Source organism: Dipodomys spectabilis, unplaced genomic scaffold (genome assembly GCF_019054845.1).
Source record: "Dipodomys spectabilis isolate Male_0828 unplaced genomic scaffold, ASM1905484v1 ptg000085l, whole genome shotgun sequence".
In the NCBI taxonomy this organism is placed as follows: domain Eukaryota; kingdom Metazoa; phylum Chordata; class Mammalia; order Rodentia; family Heteromyidae; genus Dipodomys; species Dipodomys spectabilis.
The window spans coordinates 7,153,724-7,178,319 of record NW_024870762.1 but is presented as its reverse complement, the minus strand read 5'-3'; the positions used below and the strand labels follow the sequence as shown (position 1 = coordinate 7,178,319).

General features: G+C 37.2%; 2 protein-coding genes and 1 pseudogene across 2 annotated transcripts; all 3 read right to left on the bottom strand.

Annotated features, from left to right (window-relative positions):
- Positions 1-8,674: 8,674 nt before the first annotated feature.
- On the bottom strand, positions 8,675-14,187 carry LOC122111374 (annotated as a pseudogene).
- LOC122111135 (olfactory receptor 2B6-like) lies at positions 10,955-11,962 on the bottom strand. Its single transcript, XM_042683870.1, has one exon. It carries the CDS (start codon positions 11,960-11,962, stop codon positions 10,955-10,957), a length of 1,008 nt encoding a protein of 335 aa, XP_042539804.1.
- An 8,259-nt stretch (positions 14,188-22,446) lies between the features above and the next one.
- LOC122111214 (olfactory receptor 2B11-like) lies at positions 22,447-23,406 on the bottom strand. Its single transcript, XM_042683940.1, has one exon. It carries the CDS (start codon positions 23,404-23,406, stop codon positions 22,447-22,449), a length of 960 nt encoding a protein of 319 aa, XP_042539874.1.
- Between the last annotated feature and the right edge of the window lie 1,190 nt (positions 23,407-24,596).

Genomic DNA, 24,596 nt, shown 5'->3' with positions numbered 1-24,596 from the left:
TTTTTTTCTTAAAAATTATCTTTTCTTTTTATTATCATCTTTAAATAGTTGTACAAAGGAGTTACCATTTGACAAAGCAGTTTATGAATATATCTTGATCAATGTCACTCCTGTCAACATTCTCACACATCCTTCACCTACCCATTTCTTCCCTCACTCTTCTTAATGTTGTAGACTATACATGGGATTGTGGACTGCATTCTCCCCTTCATTTATCTTCCCCTCTTCCATTCTTCCCCCACCCTGCCCCGCCCTGCCCTTTTCAAGTCCCAGCTTAATTTCAGTTTTGCTTATTATTTGTTTAATTTTGCTGAACTTTGATTTTCTTTAACATATACATTAGGCATTGTGATCTGCTCACATTCCAACCTTCCCTGAGGATGTATGACCTTGGAAAAAATAATCTTTTTACTCACCTTATTTTGATAATCTTTGATAAAAAAAAATATGAAGGAATATCCTTGATTTGTTCAAAATCTGAGAGAAGGTCAGAGAAATTTGTCATAGGACTGTTAATATACTGGATAGAAAAATGCTTAGTGAAGGAAGGCAATATAGAAAAAGCTCACAGAGGATTGTGAGTATACTATTTGACTGCTATTCCTGAGGCCCCATGAGCATTATTTCTTTGTAGGACACTCATTAATTCCTCTTCCACATCAGACATATCCTGGGAATAGAATTCTCTATGGAAATATTCCTGTGCACAATTAGGTATCTGCTGAACTGAGTTGGTAGCAAGTATCTTCAATTGTTGGATGTGTTTCTGAAATAAACTGGTTCCATTTCCCAGCACACTGAACACCAGCTTAAAGTAGTGTACAACTGAAGGTCAGCTAGTAGGATAAATACTTCTAAGGAATTTAAGTGAGAATTTCTTGAAATTGTTACTTTATTGAGCAAGATTTTTTTTAAAAAAATAGGTTATATTTTTTTAAAAAAAATAGGTCATGAAATGATTGCAACATGAAAATGAAGTCGAATGTTTACTTGTCATAATATTTAAGATCATTGACTTACTGTTTTGAGCTGTATTCTTTCACAAATACAATCAAACATTGATTACCTTGCAACATATTTAACCGTTTTCACCCTACTTTCATTCCTCAATGATCTTTGAACGTTTGAAAGATACTGTAAGTCTGAATATCACATTGTGAAAAGACTTGGATTTATATTAGTTATAATGTATTTGTTGAATTATAATCTTGTAAGAAATATGATGTATTAAAAAAAAAATCTTAGCAGGTATAGGGCACCAGTGGCTAATGCCTGTAATCTTAGCTACTCAGGAGGCTAAGATCTGAGGATCATGGTTCAAAGTCAGCTGGGGCACAAAAGTCCATGAGACTCTTATCTCCAATAAACCACCAGAAAACTGGAAGTGGCACTGTGGCACTGTAGAGTGCTAGCCTTGAGCTGAAGAGCTGAGGGACAGCACCTAGGCCCAGAGTTCAAGCCCCATGACTGAAAAGAAAATCATAGCAGGATTTTTTGTATATATTTTTTATTGTAAAAATACGATACAGAGGGGCTACAGTTACATGAGTAAGGTAATGAGTACATTTCCTATCTTTGATTGTTACCCCCTCCTTTGTTTTTTCCCTAACATCCCTTCCCTCCCCACCTCCCCAACTTCTCTCCCCCCTGCCACAAGCTGTAAAATTGGTTTTCAAAATAGTGTCTTGTACATCTCATTGTTACAATGGGTCATCCTGTTACCTTATTTCAGCATTTTGTTATTTCCCTTCCCTTCCCCAAATTAGAAAAATGTATGTACAAGATTCAGGGCACAGGAATCAAATGCAGTGAAAACAGGGGTTATTTCATGGGGGAAGAACATACCAAAGAAACAAAAAATCACATGTTACCATTTAAATACATTAAAAACAATAGCAAGAAAGAGAAAACCAATTGTGTCCCTATCTTGGGGTTCATTTTGCTTATCATCATCTTATATGGTCCTATGTACATAGCTTTTGACCTTTTCTTCTTGTCCTAGACATATACTAGTTATTGCAAATAAGGGTAACCATGGGACCTATGTGTCCTTAGGCCTGGCTTACTTCACTTAACATAATTTTTCCAAGTCTTTCAATTTCCTAACAAATGGGGCTATGTTAATATTTCTGCTGGAGGCATAGAATTCCATTGTGTATATATACCACATTTTCTTGATCCATTCATCTATTGAGGGGCAACTGGCTTGGTTCCATACCTTAGCTATGGTAAATAATGCTCCAATAAACATACTTGTGCTGGTAGCTTTAATATAGCCTTGTTTGTAAACGTTTGAGTAAATGCCCAAAAGTGGGATTGCTGGGTCATATGGGAGCTCTATGGGAGCCTTTTGAGGAACCTGCATACCGATTTCCAAAGTGGTTAAAGTTTATGCTCTTACCATCAATGCAGTAGGGTTCCCTTTTGGCCACATCCCCTCCAGCATCTGTTGTTATTCAAATTCTTGATGATAGCCATTCTAACTGGGGTGAGGTGGAATCCCAGTGTTGTTTGATTTGCATTTCTTTTATGGCTAGAAAACTTGAGCATTTCTTCAAGTGTCTATTGGCCATTTTTATTTCCTCTTCAGAGAAGTTTCTCTCTTTTTTCTTCTCTCTTTTTTCTTAATATATATTTTTATTGTAAAGATACTGTACAGATGGATTACAGTTACACGAGCAAGGTAATGAGTCCATTTCCTACTGAGCATTGTTACAACCTCCTTTGTTTTTCCCTTTTATTTTTAACCATCCCTTCCTTCCCTACCTCCCTAACTCCTCCCTCCTTCCCCACCTTCCTGCAAAGATGTAAAGTTCATTTTCAACATATTGTCTGCACATCTCATTGTTACAATGGGTTATCCTGAATCCTTATTTCAGCATTTTGTTATTTAAGTCTTTACCCCACTTATTTTATTTCCATTAACTCCTTTTGTCCACCATCGATACTGGCATTTAGATTTTTGTTTGTGATCAGAATATTTCATAAAGAAAAAGAGATTGTCTTAAAAACAAAATTCAAGAGCAAAATGTGTCAGTAGTTTTCCTATCTCCAGTGTACCCCAGCAAAATATTCACAGCTGCTAAGAAACTGATAAACTGCCAAGCTGCAATTTACCATGTACTTAGAAACAAATGTTCAGTATATTCCTGAAAGCATACCACATTCATACAAAACAAGAGAGGCTAAAAATCAATAGTGAGCAATGACTTTCAGAGTCTCAAACTTTATTAAACCAATGACTGGGCAATTCAATCCCCTGAGCAGTTGATCTCTCACCATTTCCTAAATTCTGAAGATTAACTCATTCAAAAAAAAAATCTCTGTGCTGGGAAGTTGGCTCAGTGGAAGAGTGCTTGCCTTGCATACATGAGGCCCTAGGTTCAATTCCTCAGCATGCAAACACAGAAAAAGCTGGAAGTGGCACTGTGGCTCAAGTGGTAGAGCGCTAGCCTTGAGATGAAGAGCTGAGGAACAGTACCCAGGCCCAGAGTTCAGGCCCCATGACTGACAAAAAAAAAACAACAACAACAACAAAAAACACCAAACAACAACAGAAAAAAAAACACCTATGTGTTTTCCCATTGTTTTCGCAAAATTCAACAGATGCATATAGGGGTAGTGATAAGTCTTTGAATCTTTTTTTATTAAGTTTTTAAATTGTAAAATACTGTACAGAGGAGTTACAGTTACAGGAGCAAAGTAATGAGTATGTTTCCTATCAAGCATTGTCACCTTCTCCTTTGTTTTTCTCCTACCATCCCTTCCCTCCCACCTCCTCAACTACCCTCCCCAAAATTGTAAAGTTTGTTTTTTAACAATGTCTTGTACATTTCATTGTTACAATGAGTCAACCTGTATCCTTATTTAAACATTTTGTTTTTTCCCTCCCCTCCCCAAATAAGAACATCAAATACAATAAAAACAGGGGTTATACCATGGGGGAGGAACATACAAAGCAACAAAAGAATCCCATAGTACATTCTAAATATGTTAAAATGAAAGCAAAAAAAGAAAAAAATTATTTGTGTCCTTATCTTGGGGTTCATTTCACTTAACATTATCTTATCTGGTCATATGTACATAGCCTTTGAACTACTCTACTTGTCCTAGACATATACTACTTATTGCAAAAAAGGGAAACCATGGGACCTATGTTTCTTTGGGACTGGCTTATTTCACTTAATATAATTTTTTCCAAGTCTTTCCACTTCCTAACAAACGGGGCAATGTCATTCTTTCTGATGGAGGCATAGAATTCCATTGTGTATATATAGCACATTTTCTTGATCCATTCATCTACTGAGGGGTATCTGGGTTGGTTCCATATCTTAGCTATGGCAAATAATGCTGCAATAAATCTAGTTGTGCTGGTAGCTTTAGTATGGTCTTGTTTGTGATCATTTGGGTAAATGCCCAAAAGTGGGATTGCTGGGTCATAGGGGAGCTCTATGTGGAGTCTTTTGAGGAGCCTTCATACTGCTTTCCAAAGTGGTTGAACAAGTTTACATTCTTACCAATGAGACCCAGAAACACAAAAAAGCAAAGAAAGGTTGGACAAATGGGATTGCATGAAGCCACAGAGTTTCTGCATGGCAAAGGACATAGCTAGCAAGGTCAATAGAAAGCCCACAGATTGGGAGAAAATCTTTACTAGCCATACAATGGATAAGAGTCTCATATCTAAAATATACTTGAAGTCAAAAAATTAAATCCCCCAACAACAAATCCTCAAAGAAACAACTGCCTGATAAATAAGTGGGCTAAACAAGTTTACATTCCCACCAACAATGCAGTAGGGTTCCCTTCTGTCCACATCCCCTCCAGCATCTGTTGTTATTAGAGTTCTTGTAGCCATTCTAACTGGGGTGAGGTGGCATCTCAATGTTGTTTTGATTTGCATTTCTTTTATGGCTAGGGAGGTTGAGCATTTCTTCATGTGTCTATTGGCCATCCTTCTTTCCTCTTTGGAGAAGTTTCTCTTTAATCTTTAGCCCGCTTATTTATTGGGCAGTTGTTTCTTTGAAGATTTGTTGTTGGGGATTTAATTTTTTGAATTCCAGGTATATTTTAGATATGAGACCCTTGTCTGTTGCCCGGCTAGTGAAGATCTTTTCCCAATCCATAGGCTTTCTATTGATCTTGCTATCTATGTCCTTTGCCATGCAGAAGCTCTGCAATTTCATGCAATCCCATTTGTCCAACCTTTCTCTGATTTGTTGTGTTTCTGAGTCTCTATTGAGAAAATTTCGACCTGTGCCAAGGAGACTTAGGGTTTCTCCTATTCCATCCTGTAATGTTTTCAGAGTGTCTGCTTTGACTCTGAGGTCTTTGATCCATTTGGAGTTGATTCTGGTGCAGGGTGATAGATAAGGATCTAGCTTTAGTTTTCTACAAGTAGTTAACCAATTTTTCCAGCACCATTTACTGAAGAGGCTGTCTTTCTTCCATTCTATTTTATTAGCTCCCTTATCGAAGATTAGATGGCTATAGGTCTGTAGGTCCATTTCTGTGTTTTCAACTCTATTCCATTGGTCCTGGGGTCTGTTCTTGTGCCAGTACCAAGCTGTTTTGATTACTATGGCTTTGTAGTAGAGTTTGAAATTTGGTATTGACATTCCTCCAGCACTGTTCTTTCTGTTAAGGATCATTTTTGCTATTTGGGGTCTTTTATTGTATATTTATACAATAAATTATATATAATTATATAATTTTAATTATATAATTATATACAATTATATATTTTTTGGATTGCCTCTTCTATTTCCTTGAAGAATGAGGTTGGAATATTGATAGGTATCACATTGAATTTGTAGATAGCCTTGGGAAGTATTGCCATTTTCACGATGTTGATTCTTCCAATCCAGGAGCATGGGAGTTTTTGCCACTTTTTAGATCTGTTTTGATTTCCTTTTTCAGGTTTTAAAAGTTTTCATCATAGAGGTCCTTCACTTCTTTGGTTAAGTTAATTTCTAGGTATTTTATTTTTTGTGGGGTTATTACGAATGGAGTTGCTTTCCTGATTTCAACTTGTTCAACCACTTTGGAAAGTAGTATGGAGGCTCCTCAAAAGACTCCACATAGAGCTCCCCTATGACCCAGCAATCCCACTTTTGGGCATTTACCCAAATGATCACAAAGAAGACCATACTAAAGCTCCCAGCACAACTAGGTTTATTGCAGCATTATTTACCATAGCTACGATATGGAACCAACCCAGATGTCCCTAAGTAGATGAATGGATCAAGAAAATGTAGTATATATACACAATGGAATTCGATGCCTCCATCAGAAAGAATGACATTGCCCCATTTTTTAGGAAATGGAAAGACTTGGAAAAAATTATATTAAGTGAAGTAAGCCAGACCCAAAGAAATAGGTCCCATGGTTTCCCTTATTTGCAATAACTAGTATATGTCTGAGTCAAGCAGAAAAGGTCAGATAAGTTGATGTTAGGTGAAATGAACCCCAAGATAAGGATTCAAATGTTTTTTCTTTCTTGTGATTGTTTCTAACATATTTATAAGAAGATTTCTTTGTTGCTTTGTATGTTCCTCCCCCACAGTATAACCCCTGCTTTCATTGTATTTGATGGTGGTATAATTTGTGGAGGGGAAGGGCAAAAATAAACCATTTAAATAGGGATACAGGTGGACCCATTGCAACAATGAGATATACAAGTTGTTATGTTGAAAAATGAACTTTACAACTTTGGCTGGGCAGGGCGGGTGGCGGGGGGCAGGGAGATGGAAAAGGAATGGAAGGGGAAACAAAGGAGGAGGCAACAATGCTTGATAAGAAATGTACTCATTACCTTGCCCATGTCATGGTAACCCCTCTGTATGATATTTTCACAATAAAATTTTTTTTTAAAAGTGGACTAAAGATGTAAAGAGATAAGAAATATAGTTGTTATCTTGCCCATGTAATTGTAACTCCTCTGTATGGTATTCTCACACACACAAAAAAAAAAGACAAAGAGAAACTTCTCTGAATACGAAATAAGAATGTCCCATAGACACATGAAGAAATGTTCAACCTCTCTAGCCATAAAATAAATGCAAATCAAAACAACATTGAGATTCTACCTCACCCCAGTTAGAATGGCTGTAATCAAGAACTCTAATAACAACAGATGCTGGAGGGGATGTGGCCAGGAGTCTTTGAATCTTTAACAATAATCATGTTTCTTCACTGTAAGATATATTAAAAATGTTGACATATGCAATATGTTATCAATATGGAAGATGCAGCTTTAAAGATTATAAATTTTTTCTTTTTTCTTTTTTGGGTCCAGTCGTGGGGCCTGAACTCTGGGCCTGGGCGCTCTCCCTTAGCTCTTCAGCTCAAGGCTAGGGCTCTACCACTTGAGCCACAGCACCACTTCCGGATTTTTTCTTTTTGGTTATGTGGTGCTGAGGAATCGAACCCAAGGCCTCAGGCATGCAAGGCAAGCACTCTACCACTGAGCCACCTTCCCAGCCTCCTATAAAAATTTTCTTATGGTGTCTTTGGAATTTAAATAAATTATGTCCCAATAAAGGAGCCTAATGTAATTTCTAATTATCTAAAATCTTGGAAAAAAATGTTAAACTTCTAGTCTTTAAAAAATTCATTCTTGACATATTCATTAAGACAAATTAAAAAAGATTTAGCTACGTTCCTTTAAAAAAGTTGGTATTGTATAACTGTTATACATTATCCTCCCTAATTTATTTTCATTCTTGGACCTTCAAATCATCTTGTAATAAATATGAAAATTTGTTAGTATAAAAGTGAGTTCATGATTTTGTCACTTTGGAAACAAAATTAACAAATATTTTCCTGTGACTTAATAGGAACTGTCATTCTTGTATACACTTCTGAACTTTATAACTTGTAACAAATATATTGCTATCATACAAAATGTTTTTAAGATTATATTGAAAGCACTAAATATGTACATGGTTGTCTAAAATATGTGGATTGTTTTTTTAAAATTGATATCCATGCATCCATATTGCATTGAAAACATACTCATCAGACTTATATGCACTTTTTAGAAAGCAAGTTTAAAAATCTGGAATTTTTTTTAAAGTGATATGACTTGGAAGAGAATCTTAAGCATGCTAATCATACCTTATCTGAACTTAGCAAGGACTTTTAAACTAATTTAGAAAACAAAAAATTCCCTGCAGTTTGAATGCTCCTTCTGAAATATATTGCAATATAAATGCAATAACTTAATGGTTACCATTTGGTTACCATTTACAGAAAATTGCATTTCTTTTAGATCATTGTATTGAACATTCAAATTACTGAACAATACATAATATTACAGTTTACATTTTTTGAAAACAAAGTGAAGGAGTATTTATGTCACCTTAAATATAAGATGATGAGTTTAAAAGGGTTTCATATCTCTTTTAATACCTTTAATTTATATTAATGGTTCAGGAATGTTTTAGATATATATATGTAAATATATATCTATATGTGTATATATTTCAACAAGAAATGTAAGTATCTTTAAAACCAGAACATAGCACTGGTAGCTGCTTTACATATGGAGGTCTTAGGGTCATTAAGGTCAAGCTACTACAGTTACAGTAAGTATACTTTTAAAAAGACTGAAAACGGCAGCAAACTTGCTGAAATTCTTATTAGAAGTCCATTTCTTTAAATCCTACTGATGTGTCAATTCAAGGTGTAATTCACTTTACAGAAAGCATTTGTCCCTTCCACTTGGATTCACTTCTGGAAGTCTCTATGTTCCTTGATCTTGTATGAATAGCATCATTTTCCATGTCAGTTAAAGATCAGGAAAACAGCTGGGGTCTTCCTTGTAGTCATCAGACATGATAAAGATAGAGCCAACAAACTCATCATATTGAAACTGATCATGGGAAATACAGGCTTATCTAATTTTACAGGAAGCTTCATTTCAACAAATTCTCTAAGCTTGTTAAATTGCTTGAAGGGAGCTATTACTTCTAGAACATTCAATAATAATTCAATCCCTATGGGAAATTCCTGGCTCATGGCTCTTGTGGTTTTAAATGTCTTCTTACTTTCTTTGGACACTAGTTCTTTCCCCAGATGAAGATATATACTCTTCCCAAGTAAAAGTTTTCTGAGGAGGAGGGGTAAGGGACTCTTCGAATAGGTTCAAAATTCTGTTCCGTTATGTTTCCACCATTACTCAAACTTTCCATGCCTTATTTCGAAGAATATCCACTTTCCTAAGATGTTCTCTTCTTTTCCTTGATTCTAAAACAAGTCCATTCACCAGATAGAAGTCTGCCAAAAACTTTCCTACTCTCTGTTTTGTCTTCTCCAAAAGGCATCTGGTTAGGGAACATGTGAAAGAAATTGATTTGGTTGATGAAGTTGCAGAATATCACTGCTCATTAAAATGTCAACCTCTTCTTTTGTGTCCATCTCTGATTTATCATGGTATATCTGCTGATAAACCTTTGTTCATTGTCTAATACCACAAAAGATTCAGAGGGTGCCACATACTCATTGAAAATGAAGCTCAAATCCCTCGTTAGCACTTCATGTCAGTAAAGTCTATGAGAGTTGTGTCAAGCCTGATATTGATAGCTTGTTTGTATATTTTACATGCATCAGCAGGCAGAATTCAGGAAAATAAAGGCAACCAGCTTCAAAAAGTATTAGATAAAATAGATATTAGCTCTTTCAAGATTTTCAATAATCCAGGTGGTTTTTCTTCAACACTTTCTCTGGATTGCTGCTTAGGTTTACTTAAAAGAGCTGTAGCCGTCTATCTCCATTGCTGATGGCTTTTGCCAGAGATCTCCATCCCTCAGCACTTTGCGCTTTTACTGGAGCATTGTGAGCCAAAAAATAATTTCTTTATTTCCTAACAGCACAGCAAGCTGTAAAGGAGTGTTTCCATGATTACCCTTCTGCCCCATCCTGTGCGTGCGGATGGGGGAGGAGAGTCTCCTCACCACCCCCTTTAAGATGCACTGGTGCACCAGATAGTGTGCTGGGCAGTTGAGTCTCCACAGCCTTAGGGTTGGTGCCAGCCACAGGAGCTGCAGCTGGTGCCGATGGTTACTGACGATCTCATGGCAGGTTTGGCAGCCCTTGCCCACTCCTGTGGTGAGGTTAAAGGTAGCCTCCACTTCCTCATCGCCAGGCTCCAGCAGGTGGCCCTCCTCCTCCTTGCTGGGCTTGTGGTCCCTCCGCAGTGAGTGGATCTTCTCCCTGTCTTCACCTTCACTGGGGGACCTTGAGGGGATTTCAGAGGCTCACTGTGAGCTGCTAGCTGAACCGGGTAGCTGTAGCTGCGGTGGCACAGGTTGCTTAGAGCTGCAGCCTGGGGCATGGGGCAAAGCATGAACTACCAGAGTGCCCCGGGGGGCCACATCTCCCGGATAAGCATCATTTTGTATGCGCATATTTTCATAGCTATTGAGCCTTTGTGATCCTCTCCTAAGAATATCCTCCTTTGGTCTCACTGCCCAGAGATTTGGGATAACTAGAAGAGAATAACAAAATATAGGAAATCAGCTGGTGAATGTTGGCAATGCTGTTTTACTGATAATCTAATTAACTAAAATTTAATGGTCTTTATAATTAATTTTATATTATATTGTTAATAGAATTGTATGTAATATTTTACATTATTAATATTTGGCTACTTCAAGTGAATACTGTATACTAACTGAAATAGAATTATTATTATTTATATTTATATTTTGTTATTTTTTGGTGGTTGTGTGCTTTGTTTCTAGTTTATTTCTAGAGAAAGTCTCATTTTTTTGTCAAGATGGACTTTAACCAAATCTTTTCTGCCTCTTAAGTAGGTAGGATTACTATGTCACATACATGCCTGACAAATTATTTGTAAAATATCCACAACACAAGGCCATAGTGATGCAAACAGCCTAAGTATAATCCGTACTAACATGAATATAAAAGAACATAAGTAAAATGGCATATTTTAAGAGAAGAACAGGGACTTTATAAGAGAAATCTGAGTGATAAAATGTGAATTTATGTTTACAAACTTACACTTTGAATGGTAGATGCTCCTCACCAGCTTACATATTGCCCCCTTCACATCCTTATTCCTCAGGGTGTAGATGAAGGGGTTGAGGGTAGGAGTCACCACTCCATAGAAGAGAGCCATGAACTTGGGCTGGTCCCTTGTGATGGAGGAGGGAGGCTGAATGTACATGCTAATGGCTGGACCATAAAATAAGAAAACTACAATGAGATGAGAGGAGCATGTCCCAAAGGCCTTTTTCCTTCCTTCAGAAGATTTAATCTTCAGTATAGCACGTCCAATGCTAGCATATGAGGCAAGTATTAAACACAGAGGAACAGCTAAGAGAAGAGTGCATACTAAAGAGAGTGTGAGTTCATTGGCTTTCTTCTCACCACAGGCAGTCTTAATCAGAACCGGAATCTCACATAACAAGTGATCCAGTATATTTGTGCCACACAGGGGCAACTGTAATGTGAGAGTGGCCTGTGAGACAGCTATGATCACTCCACACAGCCACACAGTGGACACTAACAGAATACAGAGGCGCTGGTTCATGATAAGGGAGTAGTGCAGAGGTCTGCAGATGGCCACATAGCGATCAAAGGACATAAGAGCCAAGAGGAAACATTCTGTGCCTCCCATTATGCTGAAGAAATAAAGCTGAACCACACACCCCACGTAGCTGATGGTCTTCTTAGAGCTGCCCAGGTTAAACAGCATCTGAGGGACGATGCTGGTGGTGTAACACATGTCCAAAAAGGAGAGGTTGTTGAGGAAGAAATACATGGGGCTGTGGAGCCGGGAATCTAATCTGGACACCAGGATGATGATGATGTTTCCCATCATGGCCAAGGGGTATGTGATCAGAAGAACAATGAACAGAGGAAGCTCCAGCCAGGGTCTGTCAGTGAATCCTAGTAGAATGAACTGCTCAGGGTGACTTTCATTAATGAGAGCCATTCTCTTCAGTTTTTTCTGCAGTAATAGGGTAGGTTAATGATGTTAGCATAGACAGAAATGACACATTAGTAAAATAATATGTAAAATGGAATAGTAATGTCAGTTTGAACTACCATGAAGGATCTGCCACCAAGTGATTTAAATTTCCTTCCTGACACTAAACACTAAAGGAAGCTAGGTTAAATGAGTAATCCAATCACTACAAACACACTGAATTTCTTCTTCTGTAGTGACAATGGCTAAAGAATTGCGATAGTGATAGAATAAAATAACTTAAGAATACTTAAAAACAGGGAAAAACAATTACCTAAATAGGTGCACCCTGCTCAGTTTAGTTAGTTGAAAAATTATGTCACCTCTGCAGGGAGGAAGAAGATTTTTGAATTTAAACAAATCTATTCTTGGCGTTTGAAATTAAGGAAGAAATAAAAAACTGATTATGTCATATTTCTAGATTTTTTTCATATTCTACTCACTTTCAAAGTTGGAAATCTTAAGTTTCTGAAGATTCTTCAAGAAAGATATTTTTTTGCATGATACTTCTCCATAATTGTTTGCTCAAGCTTTGGTATTCAATATTGTATGTTGAATGTTCATCACTTTTCCGTTCTGTACAGATTTTTCTTTATCAAATGACATTTGTTTTCTGTTAGCCTAAGTTCAACTGCTGGTAATCCTGTCAAAACAGATTCTTATTAAGGCTAAGTGGCATTGAATCTAAAAGTTATTTTGCATGTTCATAATATATTTCTTTGACTTTATCTAAAAATGACATTAATATAAGGATGAAAGGAAGAATGGAGTGCGTTAGAAAAGGAAAAGTTAAATTTCATTTACCCGTTTGCCTTCATTAGTGTTTCAGAGAAAGTACAATTTTCTGTAAAACGATGGATATTTGGATGTCAAGTTAAGGTAACATCTCACTGATAATATTCATTGTTATTCTTGTAGTCAGAGAGTTGATTGTTCTAGATTATATTATGAGGGCTACAAGATAAAATTTCCTTATATTTTATTTGAATAAATACTCAAAATTACCCTATGAGCTGCCATCTAAAGTGACTCTGTGCCAAGATGTGAACCGTGCCTTTGATTATACATTATTATGAAGTAAAAATGATAATGTGGTAACTCTTACACTAATAAAATAATAATTCCAATAAGTTCTTAATGTGACATTTATGCTAAACTCTTCCATAAAACTTTTCATCTTTTCAAATCATCTATTGTTCATCCCAAGTATTACAAAATAGAACATGCTATATTCATATGTTCGGCTATTTTGTAAGACCAGTGCTCTAACCCCTGAGCTATAGGGCTGGACTCTTAGGCTGCTTTAAAATATATGCTCTGGTATTCTGCTTTAAAAAAAAAAACTAGGCATAATCTAAGTATCAACCAGTTCTCTATGCCTTAAGTGAGATATTATGATCATCAACGAACATGGCACTTTGATAGTCTCCAGAAAGCATCTGTATTCCAAGAATGTCACCTGAAGTACTACGTTCCTTATATTGTTTGACCTCAATGATCAAAATGTAATGTGTCTGCAGAAAACTAAAAGTGAACCCCAGCTTATCACCATGCACCAACATCAATTCAAAATGGATTAAAGACCTTAACATTAAACCTGAATCTCTGAAACTACTGCAGGACAGAGTAGGAGAGACACTTGAACTAATAGGCACAGGAAGGAACTTCCTGAACAGAGTCCCAGGGTCACAACAAGTTGGAGAGAGACTCGACAAATGGGACTACCTTAAAATAAAAAGCTTCTGCACAGCTAAATCTATCGCAACCAAGCTAGAAAGACAACCAACTAATTGGGAAGAAATATTTACCAGCAATATATCAGACAAGGGGTTAACATCCTGTATATACAGGGAACTCAAGAAACTAATCCCTCCCAAACCTAACAAACCAAGGGAACTAAAGAGGGACTTCTCAAATGAAGAAATAAAAATGGCAAAGAAACACATGAGAAAATGTTCATCATCCCTGGTGGTGAAGGAAATGCAAATAAAGACAACCCTGAGATACCACCTTACCCCAGTCAGAATGTCCCACATCCACAAATCAGCCAACGACAAATGCTGGAGGGGATGTAGAGAAAGAGGAACCCTATTACACTGCTGGTGGGAATGTACACTTATACAACCACTTTGGAAAGCAGTCTGGAGGGTCCTTAGAAAGCTAAAGATTGACCTCCCTTACGACCCAGTCATACCACTTCTAGGCATCTACCCTGAACAACAGGAACCAATATACAAGGACACGTGCACCTCCATGTTTATTGCAGCACTGTTCACAATAGCTAGGATATGGAAACAACCCAGATGCCCCACCACAGATGAATGGATCCAAAAATTGTGGTATCTATACACAATGGAATATTATGCAGCCATTAGAAATGACAAAATAACGGCATTTGCAGGGAAATGGATGGAGCTAGAAGGAATCATGTTGAGCGAGGTAAGCCAAGAGCAAAGAGACAAACGGTACATGGTCTCCCTGATAAGTGGATGCTAAATCCAAAATGTTAGGTGATACGACAAAACTAACAGGACTTAAGAAACAAAGAACTCCCACTCATCTGGTCGAACCACTACTAAATATCGCCATGCTGCTGATCACATGTATGGTGTATATGTGTACACTGTTAAATGTTATAGACTGTGATAGACAATTTGCTCCAGGAAAGTTAGAATGAACTTGTGACTTTAAATGAGCATCATTAGTCCACAGTACTATGAAATTTGGGAAATTATGTAATCACTTAATCACAATTAAAAAAAAAAAAGAACCTCAAGAAAGGTGGGGAGGGAAGGGATGGTAGGGGGAAAACAATGGAGGGGGTAACAATGCTCAATAGGAAGTGTACTCATTACCTTACTCATGTAACTGTAACCCTCTGTATGGTATCTCTACAATAAAAAATAAAAAAATATTTTAAAAAATGTAATGTGTCCACAGTCGATTTAGGATCATCTTTAACTTCAACTGTTTTTCCTGAGTATTCTGTTTTGTACATGAGACATAAAGTAAAAATATATTGTTAATTAGGTTGATTATGAAATGACAATACTGCAACTTATCCATGCAATAGAAAAATTGTAATACTATACCTACTATGAATTTATTTAGTTTCTTGTATCATAATATACTAACTTAAGTCATCCCATCAACTTTTTAAAGAGAAATCAAAAATTTAAGTATCCACCATTTTTCTAAAATTCCTTTGATCTAATCCTAAAAACAATGTTCATTCAGATTGTCTCAGCAATTATAATAAATTTGTATAGTTTGAAATTTGTAGTTTAATTTTGTATACAAAAACTAAACAATTCTTTTAGATTGCTAAGAGCAGATTTGTTTGTGAGTGGTAATTCCTTTGAGACTTTTGCAGTTAAAGTCTATATTTCTACCTTTGGATTTCTCTTGTTTTAAGTTTTTTTCATGCTATTTCATTATGTTTACCTTTTGAATTGTGTATGTTCAACTATTTTTAAAACCACTATGCCAATGCCCAGAGATCTATTCATCCAGGAATATTCAACATTTCTTTAATAAATCACCTGGCTGTAACATCTTGTCTGTATTTTCACACATTTTTATTCTACTACACCTTATTCATACTTTATTTTCATCACCCTGTATTTCATTTATATTTATAGCACATTTTAGGTTATAGGCTGTAAAGCATAAGAAAAAAAAGAAAAGAAATTTTGAGACCATAGTAATTGAATGAAACACATAAAGAAGTCTATTCATCAAATTTTGAAAATATATTTTAGAAACTGAAATGACCAAAGACTTCATACATTGAAAATGTGGGCATTTTGTATCTAGGGAAAATAGTCCTTGCTGAAAGTCAAATACTTTTTAAGTGAGAGACTAAGAAAGAAATTAATTACAAAGAATAGTCTAATTGCTCCTAGGAGCCACTGAATGGAGGCTTCCCAAAATTTAGAAGAGACTCTCTGAAATACAATGCTATTTTCTTTTTAAAAAGTTTTTACCCAGGCTGGGAATGTGGCTTAGTGGTGGAGTGCTTGCTTAAAATGCATGAAGCCCTGGGTTCAATTCCTCAGTAACGTGTAAGCAGAAAAAGCCAGAAGTGTTGCTGTGGCTCAAGTGGAACAGTGCTAGCCTTGAACAAAAGAAATAGGGACAGTGCCCAGGCCCTGAGTTCAAGCCCAGGACTGGAAAAAAAGAGCTTTTAACCTTTTCTTTTTAGTATTATCTTTAAGTAGTTGTACAAAGGAGTTTCCATTTAACAAACCAGTTTATGAATATAATATATCTTGATCAATGTCACACCTGCCAACATTCTCACACATCCTTCCCCTACCCATTCCTTCCATCCCCCTTCCTCCTCCTCCTCCTCCTCTTTCTTCTCTTCCTCCTTCTCCTCCTCCTCTTCCTCCTTGTTCTTCTTCTTCTTCACCAGTTTTGGAGCTTGATTGAACTCAGGGCCAGCACACTGTCCTTGAGACTCTCTATGATCAAGGCTCTACTACTTGAGCCATAGCGCCACTTCCAGCTTTTTCTGTTTTCTGGTACTGAGGAATCAAACTGAGAGCTTCATGCATGCTAGCTTCATGCACTCTACCACTAAGCCACATTCCCATCCCCTCACTCTTCTTAATTTTGTAGAATATACATGAGATTCTTGTTTGTTTGTTTTTTTTAACTGCATTTGTTTTTGTCTTTTCTTTTTTGGTACTGGGGATCGAACCCAGAACGTTGCACTTGCTAGGCAAGCATTTTGCCACTGAGCTACATCCCAGCCCTACATGAGATTCTTGACTGCATTCTCACTTTCATTTATGTTCTGCTCTTCCCTTGTTTCCTCCCCACCCCTTTTCAAGACCCAGCTTAATTTTAATTTTCCTTAATTTTTTTTAAGTTAAACAAGTGAAGGGAAAGAATTATTTTATTATTGTCAAGGTGATATTCAGAGGGGTCACAGTTACATAAGTAAGGGAATAAGTACATTTCTTGTCAAACTTGTTAGGCCTTTTTGCTGAACTTTGATTTTCTTTAACATGTATGCATTAAGCACTGTGATCTGCTCACATTCCAACCTTCCCTGAGGATGTATGACCTTGGAAAACAATGACTTTTTTACTTACCTCATTTTGATAATTGTTGATAAAAAGTATGAAGGAAGACACTTGATTTGTTCAAACTCTGAGAGAAGGTCAGAGAAATTTGTCATAGGACTGATAATATACTAGATAGAAAAATGCTTAGTGAAGGAAGGCAATATAGAAAAAGCTCACAGAGGATTGTGAGTATGTTATTTGACTGCTATGCCTGAGGCCCCATGAGCATTATTTCTTCGTAGGACACTCATTAATTCCTCGTCCACATCAGACATATCCTAGGAATAGAATTCTCTATGGAAATATTCCTGTGCACAATTAGGTATCTGCTGAATTGAGTCAGTAGCAAGTATCTTCAATGGTTGGATGTGTTTTGAAATAAACTGATTCCATTTCCCAGCACACTGAACACCAGCTTAAAGTAGTGCACAAGTGAAGGTCAGCTAGTAGGATAAATACTTCTGAGAAATATAAGTGAGAATTTCTTGAAAATGTTACTTTATTAGACAAGGATATTCTTAAATTCTGGATTACTTCTAGTCATGAAAATGATTAAACCATGAAAACTAAGTTGAATGTTTACTTGTCATACTATACAAGATCATTGACTTTCTGTTTCAATCTAAATTATTTCACCACTACAATCAAACATTGATTTCCTTACAACATATTTAACCATTTTCACCCAACTTTCATTCCTCAATGATCTTTGAACTTGTCAAGAGTATTTTGACTCTGAGTACCACATTCTGAAAAGACTTTGGACTTTATCAGTTATAATGTATTTGTTGAATTACAATCTTGTAAGAAATATGATGCATTTTCACTGTATTTGAGGTTGGTATAATTTGTGGAGGGGAAGGGAAAAAACAAATCGTTTAAATAGGGATACAGGTGGATCCATTGCCACAATGAGATGTACAAGTCGTTATGTGGAAAAACGAACTTTACAACTTTGGTGGGGGGGGAGGCAGGAGGATTGGGTGGGGGGTGGGGAAGGATGGGAAGGGATGGGAAGGGGAAACAAAGGAAGAGGCTACAATGCTTGATAAGAAATGTACTCAGTATCTTGCCCATGTAATTGTAACCCCTCTCTACAGTATTTTCACAATAAAAAAAATCTTAACAGGATTTTGCTATGTGGATCCTTGAGCATTTCTTAGTGTTGTAGAAAAATATTTTTTAATCTTTAAAAATTCTTCTTTGAGAATTTTCCCCATGAATCTACAGTACTTTTCAAGTTAGGGTTAAATGCCTGATGATTCCCATTTGTTCTTTAAGAAAGGTTTGCCTGGGGGCTGGGAAGATGGCACCATGGTAGAGTGCTTGCCTTGCATGCATGAGGCCCTGGGTTCGATTCCTCAACACCACATAAGCAAAAAAGCCGGAAGTGGCCCTGTGGCTCAAAGTGGTAGAGTGCTAGCCTTGAGCTGAAGAGCTGATAGACAGCGCCCAAGCCCAGTGTTCAAGCCCCACTACTGACAAAAAAAAAAATTGCCTGGAATATGAGAAAAGTTTTAATTACCTTCCTGGAAAAAATAGTCTTGGCTTTGATTATGCCTATGAAGGACAGAGCATATTTTCACCATTCAATATATACTTTCTTCTTAACCTGGCTTTTCAACAGTCAACTAAAGTAACAGTGATGTTGTTTACAAGGAATGTGAAGCATTCTGGTACCAGTAAAACATTTCTGTGATTAATACCATTCCCTACTATCTTTTTCACTCTGAGATTATTGCTCTGTGTGTGTGTGTGTGTGTGTGTGTGTGTGTGTGTGCGCGCGCGCTTGTGTGCTTGTGTGTGTGTGTTTGTGTGTGTGTGTGTATCCCGCCGGGGCTTGAACTTAGGGACTGGGTGCTGTCCCTGAGCTTTCATGCTTAAGGCTAGCCCTCTACAACTTGAACCACAGCTCCACTTTTGTCTTTTCAGTAGTTAATTAGAAATAAGTCTCATAGACTTTCTTACCCAAGCTGGCTTTGAGCTACAATTCTCAGATCTCAGGCTTCTGAGTAGGTAGGATTACAAGTTTGAGCCACTAGCACCTGACATATTATTATTATATTTCCTCATATTGTCAGCATCCTGATATTATAAAGCCTCTTTTTTTTTTTTTTGGATCCGGTCGTGGAGCATGAACTCTGGGCCTGTCCCTCAGCTCTTCAGCTCAAGGCTAGCGCTCTACTACTTGAGCCACAGCACCACTTCTGGCTTTTTTCTTTTTGCTTATGTGGTACTGAGGAATGGAGCCCAGGGCCTCACGCATGCAAGGCAAGTGCTCTACCACTGAGACACCTTCCCAGCCCCTTATAAAGCCTCTTGAAATGAGAATCTTTATAATCCTAAATATTAGTAGCAAACTTAAACTACTGGAGAATAGAAGATGATTTTAAAAAAACACAGTGTTTACTGGTGTGTGTGTGTGTGTGTGTTTCTTGCCGGTGTGGGTCCTGAATTCTGGGCCTGGGCACTGTCTCTCAGCTCTTCGGCTCAAGGCTAGCACTCTACCGCTCTGAGCCACAGTTCCACTTCTGGCTTTTTCTGCTTATGTGGTGCTGAGGAATCAAACCCAGGTCCTCATGCATACAAGGCAAGCACTCTACCACTGAGCCATCTTGCCAGCCCTTACTGATGTGTTTTTGATATTTTTCCTTTTGTATTTCATCTCCAAGACTAAACCACTATTTTATGTAATACTAACATAGAATATATTAACTAGTATATATTACCTAAGATATCATTATGCATTTTAGAATTATAATTCTTTATTTTCCTATATGTTTATATGAGAAATTTTAAACATTTTCTAACAATCAGGCAGAATCTGCCAATTTAATTTCTTAGTTTTCTTTTCTAAACTGTACAGGGACTATCGGTCCAAAGAATTGTTCAATACCCAGTGACCTGGAATTTTTCCGAGGGAATCTGGGTTTTCAGTTAGTTCTCATGTGGAATAGGATGAGGCTTTCATCCAATTATTTTGCTTTAGGTCTTTATTATGTCAGAAGTTTTATTAGAAAAATCTGAATGACTTTTCATTTTTCTTTAAGGTATTTATTTTTTTCACAACATCTCATGCTAATTCCTAAGATATTAATTCAACAGCACAAAACACTTTGATCCACTCATTTGTTTTACATTAGCTACTACTAATTTTATGAGCCAGTTTCAGCTTTTTGGTGTGAGGCCTAGCTGTGTGTTTTAGCACTTTCAAATAGTAGCAATACAGATTTAACAATTCTTATGTCCAAAAATGTATATCAGTAGGTCCTCTTACTGTTTATCAAATAAATGAATTATAAATTATAATGCTTTGCTTTTTGAGTTTAATCCTTTGTACTTTTTTTTTCTCTTGTGGGGCTTAAACTCAGGGCCTGGGTACTGTCCCCAAGCTTTTTTGCTCAGGGTTAGGGATCTACCACTTTGAGCCTCAGCTCCATTTCCAGTTTTGAGTGGTTAATTAGAGACAAAAGCTATGTACATATGATCATATAAGATGATGCTAAGTGATAGAGGCACAAGTGGTTTTTATCTTTCTTGCTGTTGTTTTTAATGTATTTATAATGTACCATGTGATTTTTTTTTGTTTCTTTTGTATGTTTTTTCCCCATGACATAACCCCTGTTTTCACTGTATTTGATTCTGGTGTCCTGCATCTTGTATATACATTTTTTCTAATTTGGGGAGGGGAAGGGAAGTAACAAAATGCTGAAATAAGGATATGGGTTGACCCATTGTAACAATGAGATGTACAAGAACCATGTTGAAAACAAACTTTACAACTTTGGGAGGGGGGAGGGAGGAGTTAGGGAGAAGGGGAGGGAAGAGATGGTAGGGAAAAAACAAAGGAGAAAGTAATAACACTTAATAGGAAATGTACTCATCACTTTACTCATGTTGTAACCCCTCTGTACAGTATTTTTACAATAAAAAATGTATACCAAAAAAAGAGCTTCACAGAGACTTTGCTGCCCTGGAGTTGGCTTCAAATCAGGATCCTCAGATCTCAGCCTCCTAAGTAGCTAAGATTACAGGCATGAGCCACCAACACCAAACTAATCTTTTGTACTTCTAAAAAAGATTTCTTCTTGTTTCAATTTATGCACAGAAAACTTCTCAGGTTGTCAATATTTATACCACTTTCTTCTTTCCAGTACTTTCACAGGTTCAGAAGACTCAAAAGATTTTAAAGAAATCAGTAAAATATTTCCCCTTTTTTATTCTGTCCCTTTCAGTTTTTTCACTAATTAACCATATAAAAACCACTGCACATTTATGTGTCCAGCAAAAAATAACAATACATTTTTAAGGAGCAGATCATCTACACAAACTGAAGTAGAACAGATAAAACACGGGATTTTAGTTTTATTGTTATTGTAAAGGTGTTATACATGGGGATTATAATTACCTAAGTCAGGTAATGAGTGAATTTCCTTTTGAACAGTGTCAACTCTTCCCTTATTTTCTCCCAGTTTTTCTCGCCCAGCCCCCATCCCCGCAAAAGTTATATGGTTCATTTTCAACATAGTGCCTACTGAGGGTCACTGCTACATTTGTTTAGCCTTTGTCCTATGATTTCTGTGCTCCCACTTACCCTGCCCAAATCAGATAAACTTACATGCAAGACAAAAGGTCTAGAAAACAAAAGCAGTGACAAAGGAAGAAAAAAACCCAAAAAACTAAAATAACAAAAACCCCCACTTGTTTCCATTTCTCAGAGTTCATTTAGATAAACATCATTTTACATGTGCATATGTTCATAGCTATTGAGCCTTTGTGATCCTCTCCTAAGACTATTCTTTTTTGGTCTCACTGCCCACAGACTTGGGATAACTAGAAGAGAGTAAGAAAATATAGGAAATAGGCTGGTGAATGATGCAATGCTCTTTTTCTGATAAACTAACTGTCATTAAATTAATTGACTTTACAATTAAATAATTTTATATTATATTATTAATAAACCTGTACAGAATAATATTTTATATTATTGGTATTTAGCTACTTGATGTGAATACTTCACGAATTCAAATAGTATTATTACTATTATTTATATGTTATATTTTGTTATTTTTCATGGTGCTGAGATATGAACTCAGGGTCTTGTGATTTGCTTTGCTTATTTTCAGAGAAAGTCTCATTTTTTTGTTTTTGTTTTTGTCAAGATGGACTTTAACCAGAATCTCCTCTGCCTTTCGAGTAGCTGGAATTACTAAGTTATACACAAATTATTTGTAAAATATCCACAACATACAATGCTGTAGTGATGCAAACTGCCTAAGTATAATCTTACTAACATGATTATATAAAAGAACATAAGCAAAATGGCATATTTTAAGAGAACAGGGACTTTACATTAGAAACTTGAGTATTAAAATGTTAAATAATGTCTACAAACTTTCGCTTTGAACGGGCAATGCTCCTCACCAACTTACGTATTGCCCCCTTCACATCCTTATTCCTCAGGGTATAAATGAAGGGGTTGATAGTAGGAGTCATCACTCCATAGAAGAGACCCATGAACTTGGGCTGGTCCCTTGAGACAGAGGAGGGAGGTTGAAGGTACATGCTAATGGCTGGACCATAAAATAACAAAACCACAATGAGATGGGAGGAACATGTTCCAAAGGCCTTTTTCCTTCCTTCAGAAGATTTAATCTTCAGTATAGCACGTCCAATGCTAGCATATGAGGCAAGTATTAAACACAGAGGAACAGCTAACACAAAAATGCATATCACAGGGAGTGCGAGCTCATTGGTCTCCTTCTCACCACAGGCAGTCTTGATCAGGACTGAAATCTCACACAACAAGTGATCCAGTGAATTTGTGCCACACAGGGGCAGCTGTAATGTGAGAGTGGCCTGTGAGACAGCTATGATCACTCCACACAGCCACACAGTGCACACTAACAGGATGCAGAGGCGCTGGTTCATGATGAGGGAGTAGTGCAGAGGTCTGCAGATGGCCACATAGCGATCAAAGGACATAAGAGCCAAGAGGAAACATTCTGTGCCTCCCATTATGTGAAAGAAATAAAGCTGAACCGCACACCCCACGTAGCTGATGGTCTTCTTAGAGCTGCCCAGGTTAAACAGCATCTGAGGGACGATGCTGGTGGTGTAACACATGTCTAAAAAGGAGAGGTTGGTGAGGAACAAATACATGGGACTGTGGAGCCGGGGATCTAACCTGGACACCAGGATGATGATGATGTTTCCCATCATGGCCAAGGGGTATGTGATCAGAAGAATAATGAATAGAGGAAGCTCCAGCCAAGGTCTGTCAGCAAATCCTAGTAGAATGAACTGCTCAGGATGACTTCCATTAAGGAGAGCCATTCTCTTCACTTTATTTTTACCTATGACAGAGAATTGTCAGGGAAGTTTAGCAAAGTGGTGAAAAGAGAAGGAGATTGGCACATCGTTTGCATGGGCACAAAAATAGGCTATGGTAATATGCTCTTAAAATTACGTATCTAAGCCGGGCGCCAGTGGCTCACATCTATAAACTTAGCTACTCAGGAGGCTGAGAGCTGAGTATTGAGGTTCAAAGCCCACCCAGGCAGGAAAGTCCTTGAGACTCTTATCTCCAATAAACCACTAGAAAACCGGACGTGGAGTTGTGGCTAAAGTGGTTGAGTGCTTGCCTTGAGCTGAAAAGCTGAGGGACAGACCCAAGCCCAGAGTTCAAGCCCCACAACCACCACCACCAACAACAAAAATTACATGCATGATCTAGCACCAGGTGATTTAAGTTTCCTTCAAACAGGAAAGTATTAGAGGTAGCTATCTTAAGCAACCAAGACATTCAGATATTGAATGTCCTTTGTCTGGTGAGGCTGGCAATTCCTGTTTTCTAGTGACGATTACATGAAAATAAAGTATGCTTGAGAAACTCCAAAACAATGGATTCCAAACTTTTACCACCATAAAAATCAGTTGAGAAAAGTTATTAATATCAAATTTATCACTTTGTATTTTCAGTTGTTGCATCTGAGTATCTGAAGCCAAGGAACTGAATGGTTTAATTTGCAAAGCACAGCTGTAAGATGTTAAAAAGTCTGAAGAAGAAGAAACAACTGCTCAATAAATAAGCGGGCTAAAGACTTAAAGAGAAACTTTGCAGAAGACGAAAGAAGGATAGCCAATAGACACATGAAGAAATGCTCAACCTCCCTAGCCATAAAAGAAATGCAAATCAAAACAACATTGAGATACCACCTCACCCCAGTTAGAATGGCTATAATCAAGAACTCTAATAACAACAGATGCTGGAGGGGATGTGGACAGAAGGAAACCTTACTGCATTGTTGGTGGGAGTGTAAACTTGTTCAACCACTTTGGAAAGCAGTATGGAGGTTCCTCAAAAGGCTCCACATAGAGCTCCCCTATGACCCAGCAATCCCACTTTTGGGCATTTACCAAAATGCTCACAAACAAGACCATACTAAAGCTACCAGCACAACTATGTTTATTGCAGCATTATTTACCATAGGTAAGATATGGAACCAACCCAGATGCCCCTCAGT